The following is a 17,132-nucleotide window of genomic DNA, read 5'->3' on the forward strand; positions in this document are numbered from 1 at the left end:
AAGTCCGTTACTCCCGAATAAACTTTTGTTAATCTCATAAAGAGATAATATATTTTAAACTTTATTTTCCAATAAAAACTTACCAATTCATTTTTGCGTGTACAAGTAAGTTTATGTCGATCGAGTGCTTCACCGTCAGCGAACAAATAGTTACACACATCGCACACGAACATGGCGTCAAGTTTTCGTGATCCCACGCACCCTTTGCCAAAAGCGTCAAGACAGCACAATTGTTCTAAAAGTTAAAATCTGTGTATAAGAAAATTTCCGAAAACGACTTCCATTACCATTTTAGAGTGATACCTTAGTTACTTTTTTGCTGTGAGAATAGAAAATGAATCACGTAACGATGGCGAGTTTCGTTTGATTGTGATTGGTCAACAGAATCTAGTACAATCACAGACGCTCGACTTAATCCGTTTGTCCAATTGCAATTAAACGAAACATATTCATAATCATTCCATATGAATATCAAACACATAGGTTCTACGTGTTATACGTATGACTCGTTTTGTAATTTTTCCGCAATTCTTACCATTGGGTTCGATTTCTAATGCCATCGATAATACTCGTTCACAAATGCAACAAACTAGCCACTCTGCGTCAAAATTCGTGATGCTGCTGGTATCTAACGAAACAAAATTAAATATGGGAATTTGTTTTTAATCAAAATTTAAATAGATTATTATTCCCGCCAAATCCCGCCATTAATAAGAATTTAGACAATCATATGTCAAATGACAATGACGTAAAATGAAGTCGATTCGTTATCTGTTACATATTAAGTAAATCTATAAACTACAGTCTTAAAGTTATTAACCCCGATACCGATAATAATACGAAAAGCGAGTCGAAAATATATAAAATTGGTAATCTAAGTTTTTTTGTATGTATGGAAATAAAAGTGGTACCTTGTAGTTCAGAATTTGTACAAGTAGTACCGGTTTCAGAAGCGGATAAATTAATTGAAGCATGCATTAGAATAGTATGATCTAAAAGATCGGCGTCAGTCGTAAATATGTCATGACAGATTACACATGAAAAAAGCGCTAAAATATCTGGGCCGTTATTCTTGTCATCCTAAAAGCATATTGCATAATATATGAATATGATTCAATAAATGGGTTTTTGTTTTATTGGAATTAATAGTTACCTCATTAGAATTTGAAGATGTTGGTGTAGGTATTAGAAACTGGTCTACTATATTTTCGTCCAATAATGTTGATTCATCATAAAATGAATTATGAATTGGTACGATACTAGCAATATTGATGTCATTTTGGCAATTCTGAGTATTAAGTTCAGTTATGGATTCAGTTCCAATAGAAAAATGCTGCCCTGAATCGTTACAACTTAAAAGTAAATTGTTTTTAACAGGGGATATTATCCCTTCAGTTACAGGTATAGAATTTTTTTCAATACTTTCGGTTCCATTTTCTATTATTTCATGAGTAAATAGAAGAGTATCAAATCGATCTTCTAAATCCAAAGTTTCCGTAAAGTCCCTGTACGAGAATTCTGAAGACTCGTACATTTTTGTTAGCTCTGAAAATTAAAAATAAAGTAATACATTTTTAAGACATAGTTTCGCCCTAGATTTTATAGCAGCATCATATAATATTATTTACTGCGCTTACTATATACACTTATCATAGAAACGGTTCTTCTATGATAAGTCATAGACTATTCCCCTTATTCATAAAAAATACAATCATCCTCGAATAATTACTGAATATTTCGAACTTGTCGCTCTAGTATCGTTTTGCTAATAAATAAATGCGACGAAATATTATAAGACCGTTATAAAGTTAAATATTAGAATGATACACTTTATACTGTGGTGTTTAGTTATCATGATGACTTTGATCTACTAACGTTTTGACGTTGACTTCTTACAAACAGATAATCATTCACCAACGACCAATCACCATTCCCTCATTCATGCATTTATATTTGTAAGGGTGTTTGTTTATGTTGCGGTGTTTTTGCAAAAGGCTGTTTTGATTAAATTCAGTGCTTTTTTATTGACATAACTTGCAAGATAATATCAAAATGAAAGTTGATGTGCCAGCTCCAAATGATAAATCAAAGATCCCTTTGCCGACCCTTTCTCAGATAAATGCTGATAGAATAACACTTGTACGTAGAGGTTATATTTTCATAAAATTTTTATTAATAAACACTGCACTAGATTATAAAGAATTATTTTAAATTTCCTACAAGTCAACTTTAAAAAACATACATATTGCATAACATCACGAAATTTTTCTGGAATTTTTCAACAGTATAATGGGAAAGACCAAATAAACATTTCTTTATTATAAAGTAACTGTATCATTTTAAAACTAAATAAATTGTAATTTAACACTCACAGACATTATGTTAAGATTTCGGAACTCCTAATTAATATACAATAGCCTCGAGTCGATAGCTTGAGTAGCATTTGTAATTCAAAAACTCTGGGATTTAAAAGAAATTGTTCTTAATCACATCCAAAAAATCTCTCACTCTCTGTATTTAAAAATATATTTGTTTTTTTATTATTAAGCTATTTTTAGTATAACGGGTAAAATGGGAAAAATCTCTTAATAATGAAGATAGCATTTTACTAACAAGAACTTTATTTTTAATGGGGAAGAAAGCTGTGTCTGTTTTTTCTTTACTTATTACTTAGGCCTCTACTCCTAAATAATTCAATTGTATGTTTACTGTATCTAAAGTCTAAACATATTCAATCTAATACTATGAATATAATAATCAACTAAAATCACTTCCCTTTTATACAATTGTAAAGCCAACTGGTATTTAATAATCCAAATCTATGTTACTCACCTAATTGATTTAAATCACTATGGTTGATATTTCAGCTTGCAACCCAATATTGGTCACCTCAACCTAAAGATAATCACTTGCCCTATGATGCTGCTATTGTGGAGTCCATATATCAAGCAGAGATCCTTGGATCAAAGTAAGTATCTTATAATTTTAAAATACATAAAAAAAATTTATCTTAATGTCTTAGCCCTCTTGAAATGGACAAAAGACTGTATTGGGTTCAGTGGCCTTATAGATTGAGTTCAATGACCCCATTTGTTTCAAAATACATTTATGACATGCTATTATTTTGATAAAAAAATAAAAATTATGAGCTTATAACTTTTTACTAATTAATAGTTTTATTTTTTACATCATATTAAAAATATAAATAACAATAGATTAAGATTATAAGTAATTGTATTGATTTTTTATAAGTTTATTTCTACCATCTTAGTCTATATTTATATATATTTTAAACTGTGTTTTCTCAGTTCTAACTATACTCTAGCTATTAGTATTAAACCATACCAATTAAAAGTTGGTGGTAATTGCCAAAGCTTTTGATTTATATAAGAGAAAAAACGTAATTAATAAAATCACGACACTTGAGTATTTTGTTTCGAGAGTTGCAATAATATTTTTTTAATTTAAGAACCTATTTTAATGTGTTATAATTGATGATTTTCAGTTTTTCTGTACGGCGTATAATGATGTTGGAATTTTCGCAATACCTCGAAAATTATTTTTGGCCACATTATGAGACGGGGAAGGCATCTCACGCTCATATGATGTCAATAATCGTAATGAATAATGAGAAGTTCCGTGAGAGGGTCCCAGCATGGCAGGTAAGTCATCTTTAGCTCTATTTAGAACAGATAGGCAAACTCTATCATGTTTCAAACTCAAACTCAAAATAACTTTATTCATATAGGTAAACAAGTACAATTATGAAGGTCAGAAAAGAAGTTAAATTAATTCTAAATTTACATATACTACCAGTTCGCAAGTCAAGGGTGTAGAGTGGGCAAGAAGAACTAGCAAGAAACTTTCCTCCACTCTTTTTAATTGCTGTAAAGTTTTGAAATTTTGTTAAAACATGTTGATTTAAACCCTCATTAAAATTTTATTTGTAATGCAATACTGAGTTTTTAATTTTTTTAGTCTTTCTCAGTTTTATGTTTATAACATATAAACTCAAGACTACTTGTACTGAGATATTATAGTAAATATCAATAAACGATTCTAGTGAAGCTAGAAACATAATGTATAGTTATTGAAGTCTTCATATGATTCTTATGGTCATGGTTTTGGTATTATTTTCATATTTATAGAATTATATTCTTTTACAGGCATTACTAAAGAAACCAGATGACTTTCCTGGCTTCTTTGAGCAAGTTCTTCATGCTAGTGTAGCGGAAGACCATTTAAGTAACAATATGAGGGAGCAGACAAATCTCCTACTCTTTTTGAACCATTGCTTTGGGAGTATGGAGGTGCAATTATGCAGAGATCAAGTGAAACGATTGGTGTCTCTTAGCATGTGGATTAGTTTGCAAGAAGGTGAGAATCAATAAGGCTAAAGCATAACATTTGTCCATCTGACACAAAAAAGCGGCACGGCCGTACTATTCTTTTCTTGAAGCAGCTCTGTCATTTTCGACCTCCTATAACTTTGTTGTGGATAAAATTAAAAGCCTGAATTTTCGATTGCCAAGGAAATAATATAAAAAGGAATGCTGTATAAACACCATACATTTTAAATTTCATTCAATTAGAACCAGTACATTAAGAATTATAACTAGTCAAATTTCTTAACTTTGTCACTCATTGACTCACCAATCATTAAAACTCTAAGGCACTTCTAGCAGACATAGAATCATTAAATTTAGAATACAATTAGTGTTTAGTGTATAAATCAAGGAAAACTAAAATATTTTGCTAATAGCTAATTACGTAGTAACTTAATACAGGAGATCCTTTAAGTAGGGACTGAATAAATTAACCAACTTAGTATAACATGGATCTCACAACTTTTTACGGTAGAAGAACTACGTTGCGAGACTTGGATTTTTACAAGTTATGTTTTTTGACGGCATTGACACAGAAGTATATGGACATTTTCAAAGTACAAAAGTTCTTTTTCAAGTACACTACATAAGTAGATTCATATTAATTAAATTTCTATTTTTTTAAGTAAATCAACATGTGTATGTATTAATGAGATTCATTATTCATTAACAAAGTATAGTAAACAACAAACCATTTTATTAAATATTAGAGGACCCGACAGACTGCATGATATTTTAGATTAGGATATTAAACCAAGTATGAAATGAAAGACAAATAATATAATAATTTCATTATTCTATACTTTGATATAACAATTCTTCTAAAAACAATTCGTTAAAATTGATAATGTTTGTTTCATTAAAGACAATATTTTTAGTTATTTTTGAAGTAAAACTTCTATAGGCGCATAGCATTTTTACGGATGAAACGCAATAATAATAATATTAGCGTCACGAAGATGTGCAGTGTTTTTGTCGAAGAAAAGGGAGAGAGCGATTGAGACCGATTGAGAGACAGTGAGAAAGGCGAATATACGAAATTCTATTTTTAAAATTATTATTTTGTAAAGCCGAATTTACATTACGAAACTAGTGTTATGCATGTTGGAATGAGTTTCATGAAAATAGTTGCAGCACGTGTGAAACTACTTTAACAAAAAATAATAGTGTCGTGAAATCAACAGTATCACCAACGACATGGCTCTGTCAACATCAAAGCTTCATTTTGCGATGCAGAACGTCGTGGTACAGATGTTAATATATAAAATTCGAATTTTATATTTTTATCAACTGACCAACGTTGGTTTGCCATTTTGGCGGTCATTTAGCTGCACGATGCACTCAAACACACACGTCTGCCCTGTGCAAATGCTTTCGCGACACTAGTTTCGTGTCGCGTTTTCATCGTGAAAGTAGTTGCGTGACATTCGTTTTACAAAAAATATGCGAATGGCACGAAATTTATCCAGTGTCGCGAAACCGATGCATGCATTATGAAACTGTAAATTTACACGTGAAATTGTTGATGAAATTTATGTCATAAAACTAATTCCGAGCCACTAGTTTCGTAATGTAAATTCGGCTTAAAGAGAATTTATGAAATACATATTAGTATTTTATATTTTATTCGTCGTTCAATAAATTATTTTGCAACAATTAAATATAGGTACTTATACAAAAACGTGATCTATTGGGGCAAACTTACCGTTTTACTGAAAATCGCGACGAACTCATTTTTTTGACCTTTGACATTGAATAAAAAAAAATCCATACTCGGGTATGATGGGGAACTTTTAAATTTTATTTATAACTAGCTGACCCGGCTAACTTCGTTCCGCCTTAGTCTAATAATATCATTGTTACTTTAGTTAAACTTATTTTAGGATTTCATTAAGGTAACAACATTAATACAACTTTTTTTGCAAATACAGAAATGTTTCATTGCTTGCCATTGCGAAAGAAGAATGGCAGTTTTACACACCTCTTCTCTCTAGCCCCAATATTGCGATACTGCATGTTAAAGCACCTCAAGATCGGAATTTGACGTAAAATGATGCGTAGTTTTGTCAACGGATGGCACCACATGCTGTTTGTATTCGTAAAATTAATTAATTAATTAATTGTTATTCGATAACTTATCCGATATTTTATTACTTATTCTGCTAATCGGAGCGGAGAAGAATCCACCAAAACGGAGATAAATAACATCGGTCCAGCCGATCCTGAGTTATAAGTGTTGTAACAAACACGACTTTCTTTTATATATATAGATTATGTTTTGAACAATTTTACTGGCTTTAGCTTGTTGGGACTTTATGTACCATTGAATGTCTAAATTGACCGGGCTATGAATTGTGTACTTTGTACGCACGCACTTTATCAGAATTTTTTTTTATCACATCTATTCCAAAATTACAGGCCGTCACCGTAGTTTTTTTTGGCCTAGTAATTCACAGTAATTTGAATTTAGAATGTGGATAATGATAATAAATGTTTCAATAACCAAAGAGTCTATATTCTAGTTTCCATATTCTATGAAAACTTTACTGGCTGTCAACAATAATTAGCGCGCAGACCGAATTTAAAAAAAGAAGTCTGCAAAAATAAAATCGCGCGAAACCCTTTCGTATATCACTAATCACATAAAACTTAAAAATTACTCTGTCTCAAGTAGCGATAAAGTATTTTATTGAATGTTAAAATATTGTTCCTGTTTGTATGATGATTCAGATTATTTAATTAACATTATAAGAAAAATGATTTATTAAATATTCCACAGGTCGATGAAATCAAGAGTTCAAAAACGTGCCAAAATGGCGGAAGTATTGGAGGGCCACACAGAAGAAGGACAAACCTGAACTTTTAGATAAGTTGAACTGGGAGAGGCGATACTTGCAGAAACTCATGATTAAATTTATGAGGACATTGGAAAGCATTCCTGAGGAGGGTGATGTTAACCCAGATAAAATAAGGTAATACAGTTATATTTTATATACATACAGAATTCATGTGTGATATTTACTAACAAGAATAAAACATTCAGTGGGCATATATGGATCATAAATTAACCTTCTGCTAGCTTTGTTTGGCGAGGTGATAATCATTGTTTATTCATTTTAGGCATTATTAGGCGTAAACGGCGGCGTAAATACTTTACCGTTATTACTATATTACCTTTAGTAATTTTTTAAGATCATTATAATAGATTTTTGTTTCTATTAACTCGAGACTAGAAATGTTTTTCCGGGAATTGAACCTGGAACCTCTATGAAGAAGAGAAGACCAAACTTTAACGACTAAGCTACGGAAGTAGTAATTTAAAACTTATATGCATGTAATGTTTATCAGATACTGCGAGCGATTCCTGGAGCTGATGATCGACCTTGAAGCATTATTACCAACACGGCGCTTCTTCAACACCGTCATGGACGATTGGGGTTGGGTGTGAGTCAAACGCACCTGAATTTGATGATACTGATTGTGCAGGAGTCTCGGGGACCCTTGATTGGAACACCTCCAAGTGATTTTAGCTTTAGGATAAGCGTCAAAGTATTTTAAATTTTTTTTTTAACTTATGTGAATTGTATTGAAATTTATAAACAATCCGCCATTATCTAACTACTTTTCTATTGGTTATAAGAGATGTGACATTCTCGATTTCTATTGGTTATAAGTGATGTGTCATTGTCGTTTTCTATTGGTTATAAGTGATGTGACATTTTCGGTAAATTAATCGGATCGATTATTTTCTCATTTGTTATTTTTAAAGTTGAACCTAATCGAATCGATTATTTCCTCATTTGTTAATTTTATAGTGGAACCTAATTTAAGCATTACTTGTCAAATGTACATACATTACATTAACTTCATGTTTTAATTAATGTATGGTTCCGAAAATTATTAAATTATTCAAAAAGTACCCAAAACCGAATCAGAGCACCCCACTATCCACGTGGTCTTGTCTGCCTTACCCCTAGAGTGTATATAAATAATCGGAGGCGCGGAGGAAGAGCAGCCCCCACTCGCTGTAACAAAGCACAGGCATTATGAAAGCTGTAGCGGCTGAGGCTGGTCGCCAGGGGCGAGGTTGAGCCGAGGTTGCGGAGGCTTGAATAAAATGCCTGTGCTTTGGTACGCAAGGGTGGAGGGGCTGCATTTCCCGTAGCGCCGGAGCTGTCCAAAAAAAAAAATATTATTTAGATTGGTTAGGTTAGAGTTGTTAGTATATGAATATTTGGTCGCCGAAGGCGACCAGGACGCCGAGAAGCCGAGGCTTGAATAAACAATTACTATTTAGATCGGAGCTGTCCATAAAAACAAATATTATTTAGATTGGTTAGGTTATATAAATATTAATATACTAACCGTATATTAATATTTTTTTTTAAATAACTGTTCAACTGAAACTCGAAATCGAATACAAAATCGGATTCAAAATCGAATACTAAAATCGATTTTCACTTTCACAGAATAGATTATTTTTCACATCCCTATTCATTTTATAAACGCAATCGGCCATTTCGAATGTGGATTTTGCCAGAACAGTGTGTGTTCACAGTGATCCAGTGCAAAATATCAGTTAAAAACCCGTAACTTTTTAGGTTTTTTTATTTTTGCGTGAATGTGCGTTATTTTATTAGCATTTTTATAAAACTTGGCTTTACATACATACTAGACACTGATTTCTTGCGATCATTTTCAGATTTCGTGTAAAATAGGTGAGAATTAAAAAAAAAAATTTTTTGGATTCCTAAGCGCAAAATTTGTGGGGGGTGATTACTACACCCCTCCCCCCACCTCAACCCCCGCAACCCCAAATTTGGGTACGTCTGTTTCACATCGTTACCTCTTTATTCAAGTGGGTAACCAAGTACACTTTTGAATTGTCAACTTAAATTAATTGTAAATTTACATTTACTACCAGTTCGCAAGTCAAGGGCGTAGAGCGGGTAAGAAGAACTGGCAAGAAACTTTCCGCCACTCTTTTTAATCGCCAAGTATTGTCATACAAATTGTTTGAACTGGAGCAAATCAATCCCAAGGATTAGGATCATTTAAGTATTCCTCAAATTTATAAAACGCTTTATTGATTAATTTCCGTTTAACGAGGGCTTTGAATTTATTTAGTGATAATACTCTAATTTCGCTTGGGAGTTTGTTGTAAAAACGAATACAATTTCCATATAAGGAGTGGTTTATCTTTTGGAGCCTGGTTGGTCGTACACTCAAATTAGTTCTATTTCGCGTATTATACTGGTGAAAGTCACTATTTGTTTTAAAATCGTTTATATTATTTTGGACATACAACAAGGCTTCAAGAATATATTGACCAGATAGTGTCAAAATATTTAATTCCTTAAACTTATTCCGTAGCGACTCCCTCGGAGAAACACAACAAATACCCCGAACAGCCCGCTTCTGCAGCACAAATATGGATTGGACCTCTGCAGCAGCACCCCACAGTAGAATACCGTACGACATAACGCTGTGAAAGTAGCTATGATCCACAATAGATTTATTAACTGTCATTGAAGTGTTTAACTGAGCGATGAAAGTCAATAAACACTTTAGTGGGGGTTATTTTACTAGAAGACAAATATCAGGAAACAAGTTTTGTCTCCTGTTTGATGTCAGCCATAACCTGAACAATGAATGCCTACGTATAACCCGCGGCACGTAAGTCTAGCGCTGGCCGATACGCGGAGGGGATTGCTGCGCATGTGTACTGTCGCGCGGGGGACAAAATGCGACTGGAGAGCCAATCGACACTCTTCATTCCGCTAGCCCCCCTCAGGTACCTTATTTTTTACTTCTGCGCAATAACGGTCAGCGCTAGACTTACGTGCCGCGGGTTATAGGTTAGGAAAAATCATATGTATGCAAATTTTCTGTAGAGGTATCATAATATATTCATTGAATTTGTAGAAAGTTTGTGTTTGAAAGACTTCTTACATTAATTAACTAGCAACTTAACACCATCATTTTAGAAGCAGATATAAAAGAAAACAAATTATTCAATATCATTTAATGTTTATTTTATTGTAGAGTATGTAACTCATTAACTACATTAGTAATAAAAATTATAACAAGACCATTATTAATGTGTTTGTATATAATGCATACATGTAGGTGTTTTGTATTTAGAGAGCAAAATGTTTCCAAAATTGTGATTTTTGGATGGATATTTTTACAAAATTCAGTCCGGCTGTCAAAACACGCACACGTAATAGTAGTCGCTCCAGACGAAAACTCAACAAAAATACAGAAAAACTAGGAAAAACGTAGTGTACTATCACAAAATAGGTTAAAAGTAATAGTGGCATTTCTTATAAATATAAAACATTGAGTGAAGTGACGCATTAAACATTAAGATCCTGTGTTAAACTCGTGAAACTTTGAAGGTTATTTGAGCCGACATAATACTTTGACAATCAATATTAGTTAAAGTGACACTATTGATATATACCAAATTGTTGCCATAATTAAAAAGTACAAGCTACCAACGACTAAGTTCCGATTCGTGATCGTAAAGAATGGATCATAATCTTATAGCACTTTTTGATGACATGAAGAGAGAAATGCAAAAACAATCGAATTTAATTATGCAAAAAATGGAGGAGAAACTAAACCCCTTAGTAAAAGCAATAACAGACTTGAAATCCGAAAACAAGAACCTACGCGAGAAAATTGATAATTTAGAGCGCGAAAACCGTAAAAATAATATTATAGCCTTTGGATTTAAAGAGGAAGAGATTTCAAAACAAAATCTAATAGAAATAGTCACTGAAACGATTCGATCAAAAATAAATATAGATATCGGCCATAACGACATCAATAATATATACCGCCTAGGAAAAAAGGGGGTAGATAACGAAAAACCAAGACCTGTTATCATCTCTCTTTTACATGCTTGGAAAAAAGAACAAATCATGAGAAATAAGAAAAAGCTGCCCGGAATCTATTTAAATGAAGACTATCCTAAAAATGTACTAACTAAAAGAAGGGAACTCCAACAACAGTTGATAGAAGAAAGACAGAAGGGAAAGTATGCAGTATTGAAATATGACAAACTCATCATACGGGATAGCATACAAACAAAAGAGAAACGCAAACGCGAGCGTTCTATGTCAATTTCACCACCAAAATACGCCCAAAAGAGCAATTTGCAACCCACAGCAACAACAAAAGCAAGCAGGTCAAACGCCTTTGACATGATGCGAGGAAGAAGTAACTCTCTCACCACCCCTACCCTCACATCAAAACAAACATAGGAACTCGACAGCCGGATAAACAAAGAACATAAAAATATAAGTAAAACATTTAGAAAAACATTCCCCAATCCGGCTGGTCCCCGTGGGGAATCAGACCAAAACCCTCTAGCAACAAACAAGAAACATACAAGAGTGTTGAAAATTGGAACTTACAACGTGAGAACTTTAGCATCAACAGAAAAATTGATAGAACTTGTGCACTCATTGAAAAGTATTCAAATAGATGTATTAGGATTAGCAGAAGTCAGAAAAATGGGATCTAATATAGAAGAACATCATGAACACATCCTCTGTTACATGGGAAACACACCTGGATTATATGGAGTTGGGTTTCTTATCAGTCGAAAACACAAAGCCAATATTATCGAGTTCACTGGTATATCTGAACGGGTAGCCCTGTTGCGCATGAAATTTGGAGAACACTGCATATCACTCATCCAAGTCTACGCACCAACCGAAGAAGCAGATGAAATTGAAATCAATAAATTCTATGAAGAACTTGAAAAAGCCCATGAAACACCTGACAAAAATGTATTGATTTTAGGAGATTTCAATGCTAAGATTGGTCAACCCAAACATAAAGAAAAACTTATACTAGGCAATTATGGTTATGGCAAGCGTAACCAGAGCGGTGAAAGACTAATCCAATATGCCTTTGAACACAAGCTCTGTATAATGAACACTTACTTTAAGAAAAAACTTAGTCGTAGATGGACCTGGATTTCGCCTAATGGACAAACAAAAAATGAAATAGATTTTATAATGAGTAATCACCCCAAGTGCATAATAAACATGGAAATTATAAATAAAATAGATTTTCCATCTGACCATCGATTAGTCAGAGCCTCTGTAATACTGACAACACCAACTTTATCAAGAAAGAAATTTGTAATGTTACCAAAATCTCCTGAAACCGACAATGAAAAATCAGAGTATTTGAAGAACCTAAGTGATAATATTAATTCCCGCCTTAAAGAGATATATAGTAATAATGATGTTCAAACTTACTATGACGCCCTAGAATTAATAATTAAACAAAGCCTAAAAATAGATAAAGACCACAAAACAAATAAAATAATTAGCAAATCTACTCAAAAACTAATAAATGAACGCTCAATTTTAATCAAACAAAAAATTAAAAACAAGGAAGATAAGATCAAACTTAAGAATTTATTCAAAGCAACAAATAAAGCCATAAGAAAAGATTATAAAAACCACAGAAAACATATTTTGGAAAAAAACCTAAAGCAATATCGAAGTACGAAGAGGGGGCTTAAGGAGCTAAACACACACAAAAATTGGATAACAAAACTAGAAAATGGACACAGAGAAATGAAAACTAGAAAAGGAATCATGGAGTGTGCTACTGAATTCTATAGAAACCTCTACGAACATCAGGATGACAGAGCAGTTGGCCCAACCACCAAGAATTCGGAGGAAATACTACAAGCCATTGATGAACAAGACGTACATAAATATATTTGCAAACTAAAACCTGACAAAAGTCCAGGACCTGACTATATAACTAATGAGGCCATAAAAATCGGAGCACCAATACTAACTAGTATCATAAAATTATTTAACATAGTGCTGGAACAAGGCTATGTCCCTACACAGTGGTGCCACTCAGACATTGTGTTACTATACAAAAAAGGAAACCCGTTGGATATTGCTAACTATAGACCAATTAGTTTGATACCCACCATCTATAAGCTATTCTCATCAGTCCTACTTAGTCGAATAACAACAACAATTGATAACAACCAACCAATGGAGCAGGCAGGATTTCGTTCAGGTTTCTCAACTGTGGACCACATCCATGCTTTAGAACAACTTATAGAGAAATATAAGGAATTCAATAGACCACTCTATATAGCTTTTGTGGACTATTCCAAAGCGTTCGACAGCATAACACACACATCTATATGGCAGACATTGGAAAAAAATAAAGTGGAAGATAGATATATACAAATCATTAAAGACCTATATTCTAAAAGCACAAGTAGAATAAAACTAGAAACGAAAGGTGCAGAGTTTCCCATTAGACGGGGCGTAAGACAGGGTGATCCTCTGTCCCCAAAACTATTTATAGCAGTCCTAGAAAGTGTCTTTCAAAATATTGATTGGGGAAGCAGGGGCATACCGTTAATAAATCAGCACCTAACACATCTCAGATTCGCAGATGACATAGCTGTTTTTAGTGACACTGCATCAGCGCTGGAAAAAATGCTGCAAATCCTGGATGTGGAAAGTATAAAAGTAGGTCTGAATATGAACCCCAACAAAACTAAAATCATGTCAAATAGCCTGCACAAACCTATAAAAGTAAATGACAAAATAATAGAGTATGTAGAGTCATATATCTATCTAGGGAAGCAGGTATCGTTTGACACCACCAACAATGACAAGGAAATTTGCAGGAGAATAAACATTACCTGGAACAGGTACTGGTCACATAAGGAGATTCTGAAAGGAAATTACAGTTCAGAATACAAAAAGATTGTAATGGACACTTGCCTACTACCATGCCTAACATATGCATGCCAAACATGGGTATTTGATAACAAAACCAAAAGTAAAGTAAGGACATGTCAGAGAGCAATGGAGCGCAGTATGCTAAAATTAAAAAGGATACACAAAATCAGACACGAAACAATAAGAGAAAGAACTAGAGTTACAGATGCCTTAAAGCATGCACTGAAGCTAAAATGGAAATGGGCAGGACATATATCTCGCTTGAAAGATGATAGATGGACACTTACAGCTACTAAATGGCTAGGTCCAAGGGGAAAAAGGAGAGTTGGCAGACCTCAGAAACGCTGGGTCGATGACATTGTCCATGTTGCCGGAAAAGAATGGATGATCAGAGGTCAGGACAGAGAGGACTGGAAGCGGCTAGAGGAGGCCTATACCCAAGATAGGGATCCATACCTAGGAAAATAAAACATGGTACTAATAATACTAACATTTATTTCAATATTAAATTACTAAATAATATTACATATACTGTATTACTAACCACATTAACACAAAATTTTTTAGTTTAGTTGTATTAGCATGTAATGAAAATGGTATGGAACGAAATAAAGGCTTTATTATTATTATTATTATTATTTTTACAAAATTCAAGATATTGTTTACAACACGATAATAATAAAAATATTTACTTAAATACAGTTAGTGATTTGTGCATTGTCCTGTGATCCTGTCATAATGATTGAAAAAAATACTAATAGAAATTAAGAAGCTTTTTCTTAATTTCTATTAGTATATGTCTTTAAACCCTAGATATGTTAGTATGGTGCTATTTTCATAGTGAGATTAACCAATAAAATAATTAAGTATCCATAATGAGCACTTTAAATTATCAACATTTTTGATATAAATGCTATTTGTCAATTTAAAATGATAATGACATGTAAATTTTTATTCTACTTTGTATATTTTTAATTCTACCATAGCTGCCAGGAATCACTCAAAAATAATACAATAAGGCATAAATTTTGAAGGAACAGCTCACACATCACAAAGTAACTACAACTTCTACTAACTTCTACTAACTTCTACTTTGTGTTAAACTTTATCTTAAACTAGTGAAGATTCAAAATTTCCTTTGACTTAAAACTATGAGAATCTGTTTTTTATGATTAGTGTGATTTAAAGTTAGCGATTTGAATATAAAGAATAGGCATTTATAAAAATGCTATGTTAATCACTAGGTCACAAAATTATACTTAAGTCTATAAACATAACTGATTCAGTAAAATGATCTTGTGTTAGTAGTCTATTGATACACATAAACTGTATGCACCATGAAACTATGGATCCTTAATAATATAATATAGATTTTGGTATTGGGCTAGGGAAGCAAAATAAACCTAATAATTTCCACCATTCATATGAGTAATTTCATCACCCCACTCCCCGGTAGGTACAGGCTGAGCATAAGAACAAATTTTCCTAAGTAAAAATGTTACATGAGACTGTCTTACCACACAAATGTAGAATATGAAGATGGCTTCCAATAAATTCACTACTATTTGTGAATACAGCAGCGCAGGGTTAAACCATGATAATAGTAGAATCAACCATGATACTGTCATTATTACAAACATATCCAAGAATAAATCGAAACTAAAAAAAAAATTAAATGAGTATTAAGCACTTACTAAATGTTATATTTGTGATTGATTATATGAAGATAAGAGCTGGGGTTACTCTAAACTTAGCCCATAACAGACAGAATTACACATTTAAGAAATCATTTTTTTTAAACATTTTGTTAGGCTATGTGAGTAAAATGTCACTTACCATCCTTTTAACTTGTAATGTATCCTTCCATAAATATTTATTCTCTTAATTACCTTCAATGTTGTGATATAGAAGAATAAATTGAATATTATGGTAAATGCAATTGGGGTAAAAAATATAGCTATACCAAGCCAGCCTAGAAACATGTTATATATTATTGTTTGTTTTGATTTTATAAATAAAACTTTAATTTTGCATTGCATTTCTGAACTTTACTTACCTATAGTTTCTTGTTCCACATCATCAAAAAGTATTGAAGATGAAAACTGTTTTATCATTTTTCTATATGGATTAGTTCCTGTATCCAAAAGAAAATGTGCACATATTGCCATCCCTGCAATTAGTGCTACACTTGACCAGATCACACTTGAATAGTAACAATATTTGCGCACATCTGTTACTCTTAGAAACACATTTCTTGATCTAAAGAATTTACAAAATATTTTAATGTGTGTAATAATTTATAGTCTTAACAAAAGTACATATACTTTTATTTTCATATTAAAAATACTTACTTGAATGTTTTCCATATATAAAAGCCAAAACTATTTAACCAGAAAAACGCTCCTAATAAGCTTATATATAAAATTATATCTGTAAGTAAAATGTAATATTTATAGGTGTGAAACTTTTAAACTTTTTTTATAAAAGTAATAGTTATACAATAGCTCACCTGTCACCATAAAACTGACATGATTACTTGATTCTGTAAATATTCTTACAAAATCTGCCGCTTGGCTCACAATAAGACAAACATTTATTGTAGATATGATATTCCCAGCCAAATCTCTTAGAGTTGGTAATACAAAATAAATTATAGCAACTGTCAAATACAAAATCATTGCTATAGCATGAAATATAGGGTTAAGTATCTTTTTCATTAAGAAATCAGAGTCCTTCCAATTTATTTTCACTACTGGAACACAAACAAGTGCATATTGACCTGTTGTATTGGAATTGGTTACTAAAATCTGTAACCCAAAATTAATGTTATTAAATATAGATATTTAATTTAAATGATAACTTACAATACTGTTGACAGCACACTTACCTTATCCATACAATATTTATTTTGATTATGAATGTATGACGATGGTTCTTTTGAATCAGGCATTGTATTGATGTCATGCAAGTTAAATATACTTATAACTAAAGGGTCATTTTT

The 17,132-nt window shown here is 32.4% G+C and overlaps 3 protein-coding genes across 10 annotated transcripts in view; 1 reads left to right on the top strand and 2 right to left on the bottom strand.

The window, feature by feature from the left end:
* The window catches only part of LOC125054873 (zinc finger protein 239-like), a 33,967-nt gene that overhangs the window by 10,167 nt on the left and 6,668 nt on the right, over nucleotides 1-17,132 (bottom strand). For 2 of the 6 annotated variants that reach the window (XM_047657012.1, XM_047657014.1), the window contains exons 3-4: nucleotides 536-628; nucleotides 84-235 (exon numbers count right to left, since the gene is read on the bottom strand). In XM_047657012.1, coding sequence (XP_047512968.1) covers nucleotides 84-235; nucleotides 536-560 — 177 coding nt within the window. In that variant the 5' untranslated portion in view covers nucleotides 561-628. Of the gene's footprint in view, nucleotides 1-83; nucleotides 236-535; nucleotides 629-911; nucleotides 1,081-1,153; nucleotides 1,561-17,132 lie in introns of those variants that run through there. The other 4 variants (XM_047657009.1, XM_047657013.1, XM_047657016.1 and 1 more) reach the window with 4 other exon arrangements.
* LOC125054879 (RNA helicase aquarius-like) lies at nucleotides 1,917-10,313 on the top strand. 2 transcript variants are annotated; one of them, XR_007117786.1, is made up of 7 exons: nucleotides 1,921-2,139; nucleotides 2,868-2,968; nucleotides 3,506-3,662; nucleotides 4,167-4,377; nucleotides 7,165-7,357; nucleotides 7,734-7,934; nucleotides 9,759-10,313. XR_007117786.1 is itself a non-coding variant. In XM_047657025.1 (6 exons), exons 1-5 carry the CDS (start codon nucleotides 2,053-2,055, stop codon nucleotides 7,170-7,172), a joined length of 564 nt encoding a protein of 187 aa, XP_047512981.1. In that variant the 5' UTR covers nucleotides 1,917-2,052; the 3' UTR covers nucleotides 7,173-7,357; nucleotides 7,734-7,944. The 2 variants fall into 2 exon arrangements, 1 of the variants encoding a protein (XP_047512981.1); XM_047657025.1 differs by lacking the exon at nucleotides 9,759-10,313 and having other exon boundaries at nucleotides 1,917-2,139; nucleotides 7,734-7,944.
* Nucleotides 13,925-17,132, bottom strand: part of LOC125054874 (probable G-protein coupled receptor Mth-like 5) — a 37,506-nt gene continuing 34,298 nt past the window's right edge. For both annotated transcript variants that reach the window (XM_047657020.1, XM_047657019.1), the window contains exons 7-8: nucleotides 15,968-16,103; nucleotides 13,925-15,790 (exon numbers count right to left, since the gene is read on the bottom strand). In XM_047657020.1, coding sequence (XP_047512976.1) covers nucleotides 15,535-15,790; nucleotides 15,968-16,103 — 392 coding nt within the window. In that variant the 3' untranslated portion in view covers nucleotides 13,925-15,534. The remainder of the gene's footprint in view (nucleotides 15,791-15,967; nucleotides 16,104-17,132) is intronic.

Source organism: Pieris napi, chromosome 12, assembly GCF_905475465.1.
Source record: "Pieris napi chromosome 12, ilPieNapi1.2, whole genome shotgun sequence".
Classification (NCBI taxonomy): Eukaryota; Metazoa; Arthropoda; class Insecta; order Lepidoptera; family Pieridae; genus Pieris; species Pieris napi.

Excerpts from the sequence above, each read along its gene's own strand:
- LOC125054879 (XM_047657025.1), top strand. The coding sequence starts at position 2,053 with ATGAAAGTTGATGTGCCAGCTCCAAATGATAAATCAAAGATCCCTTTG. Across the intron at positions 2,140-2,867 it reads ATGCTGATAGAATAACACTT|CTTGCAACCCAATATTGGTC; the intron begins GTACGTAGAGGT and ends TTGATATTTCAG. Across the intron at positions 3,663-4,166 it reads AGAGGGTCCCAGCATGGCAG|GCATTACTAAAGAAACCAGA; the intron begins GTAAGTCATCTT and ends ATTCTTTTACAG.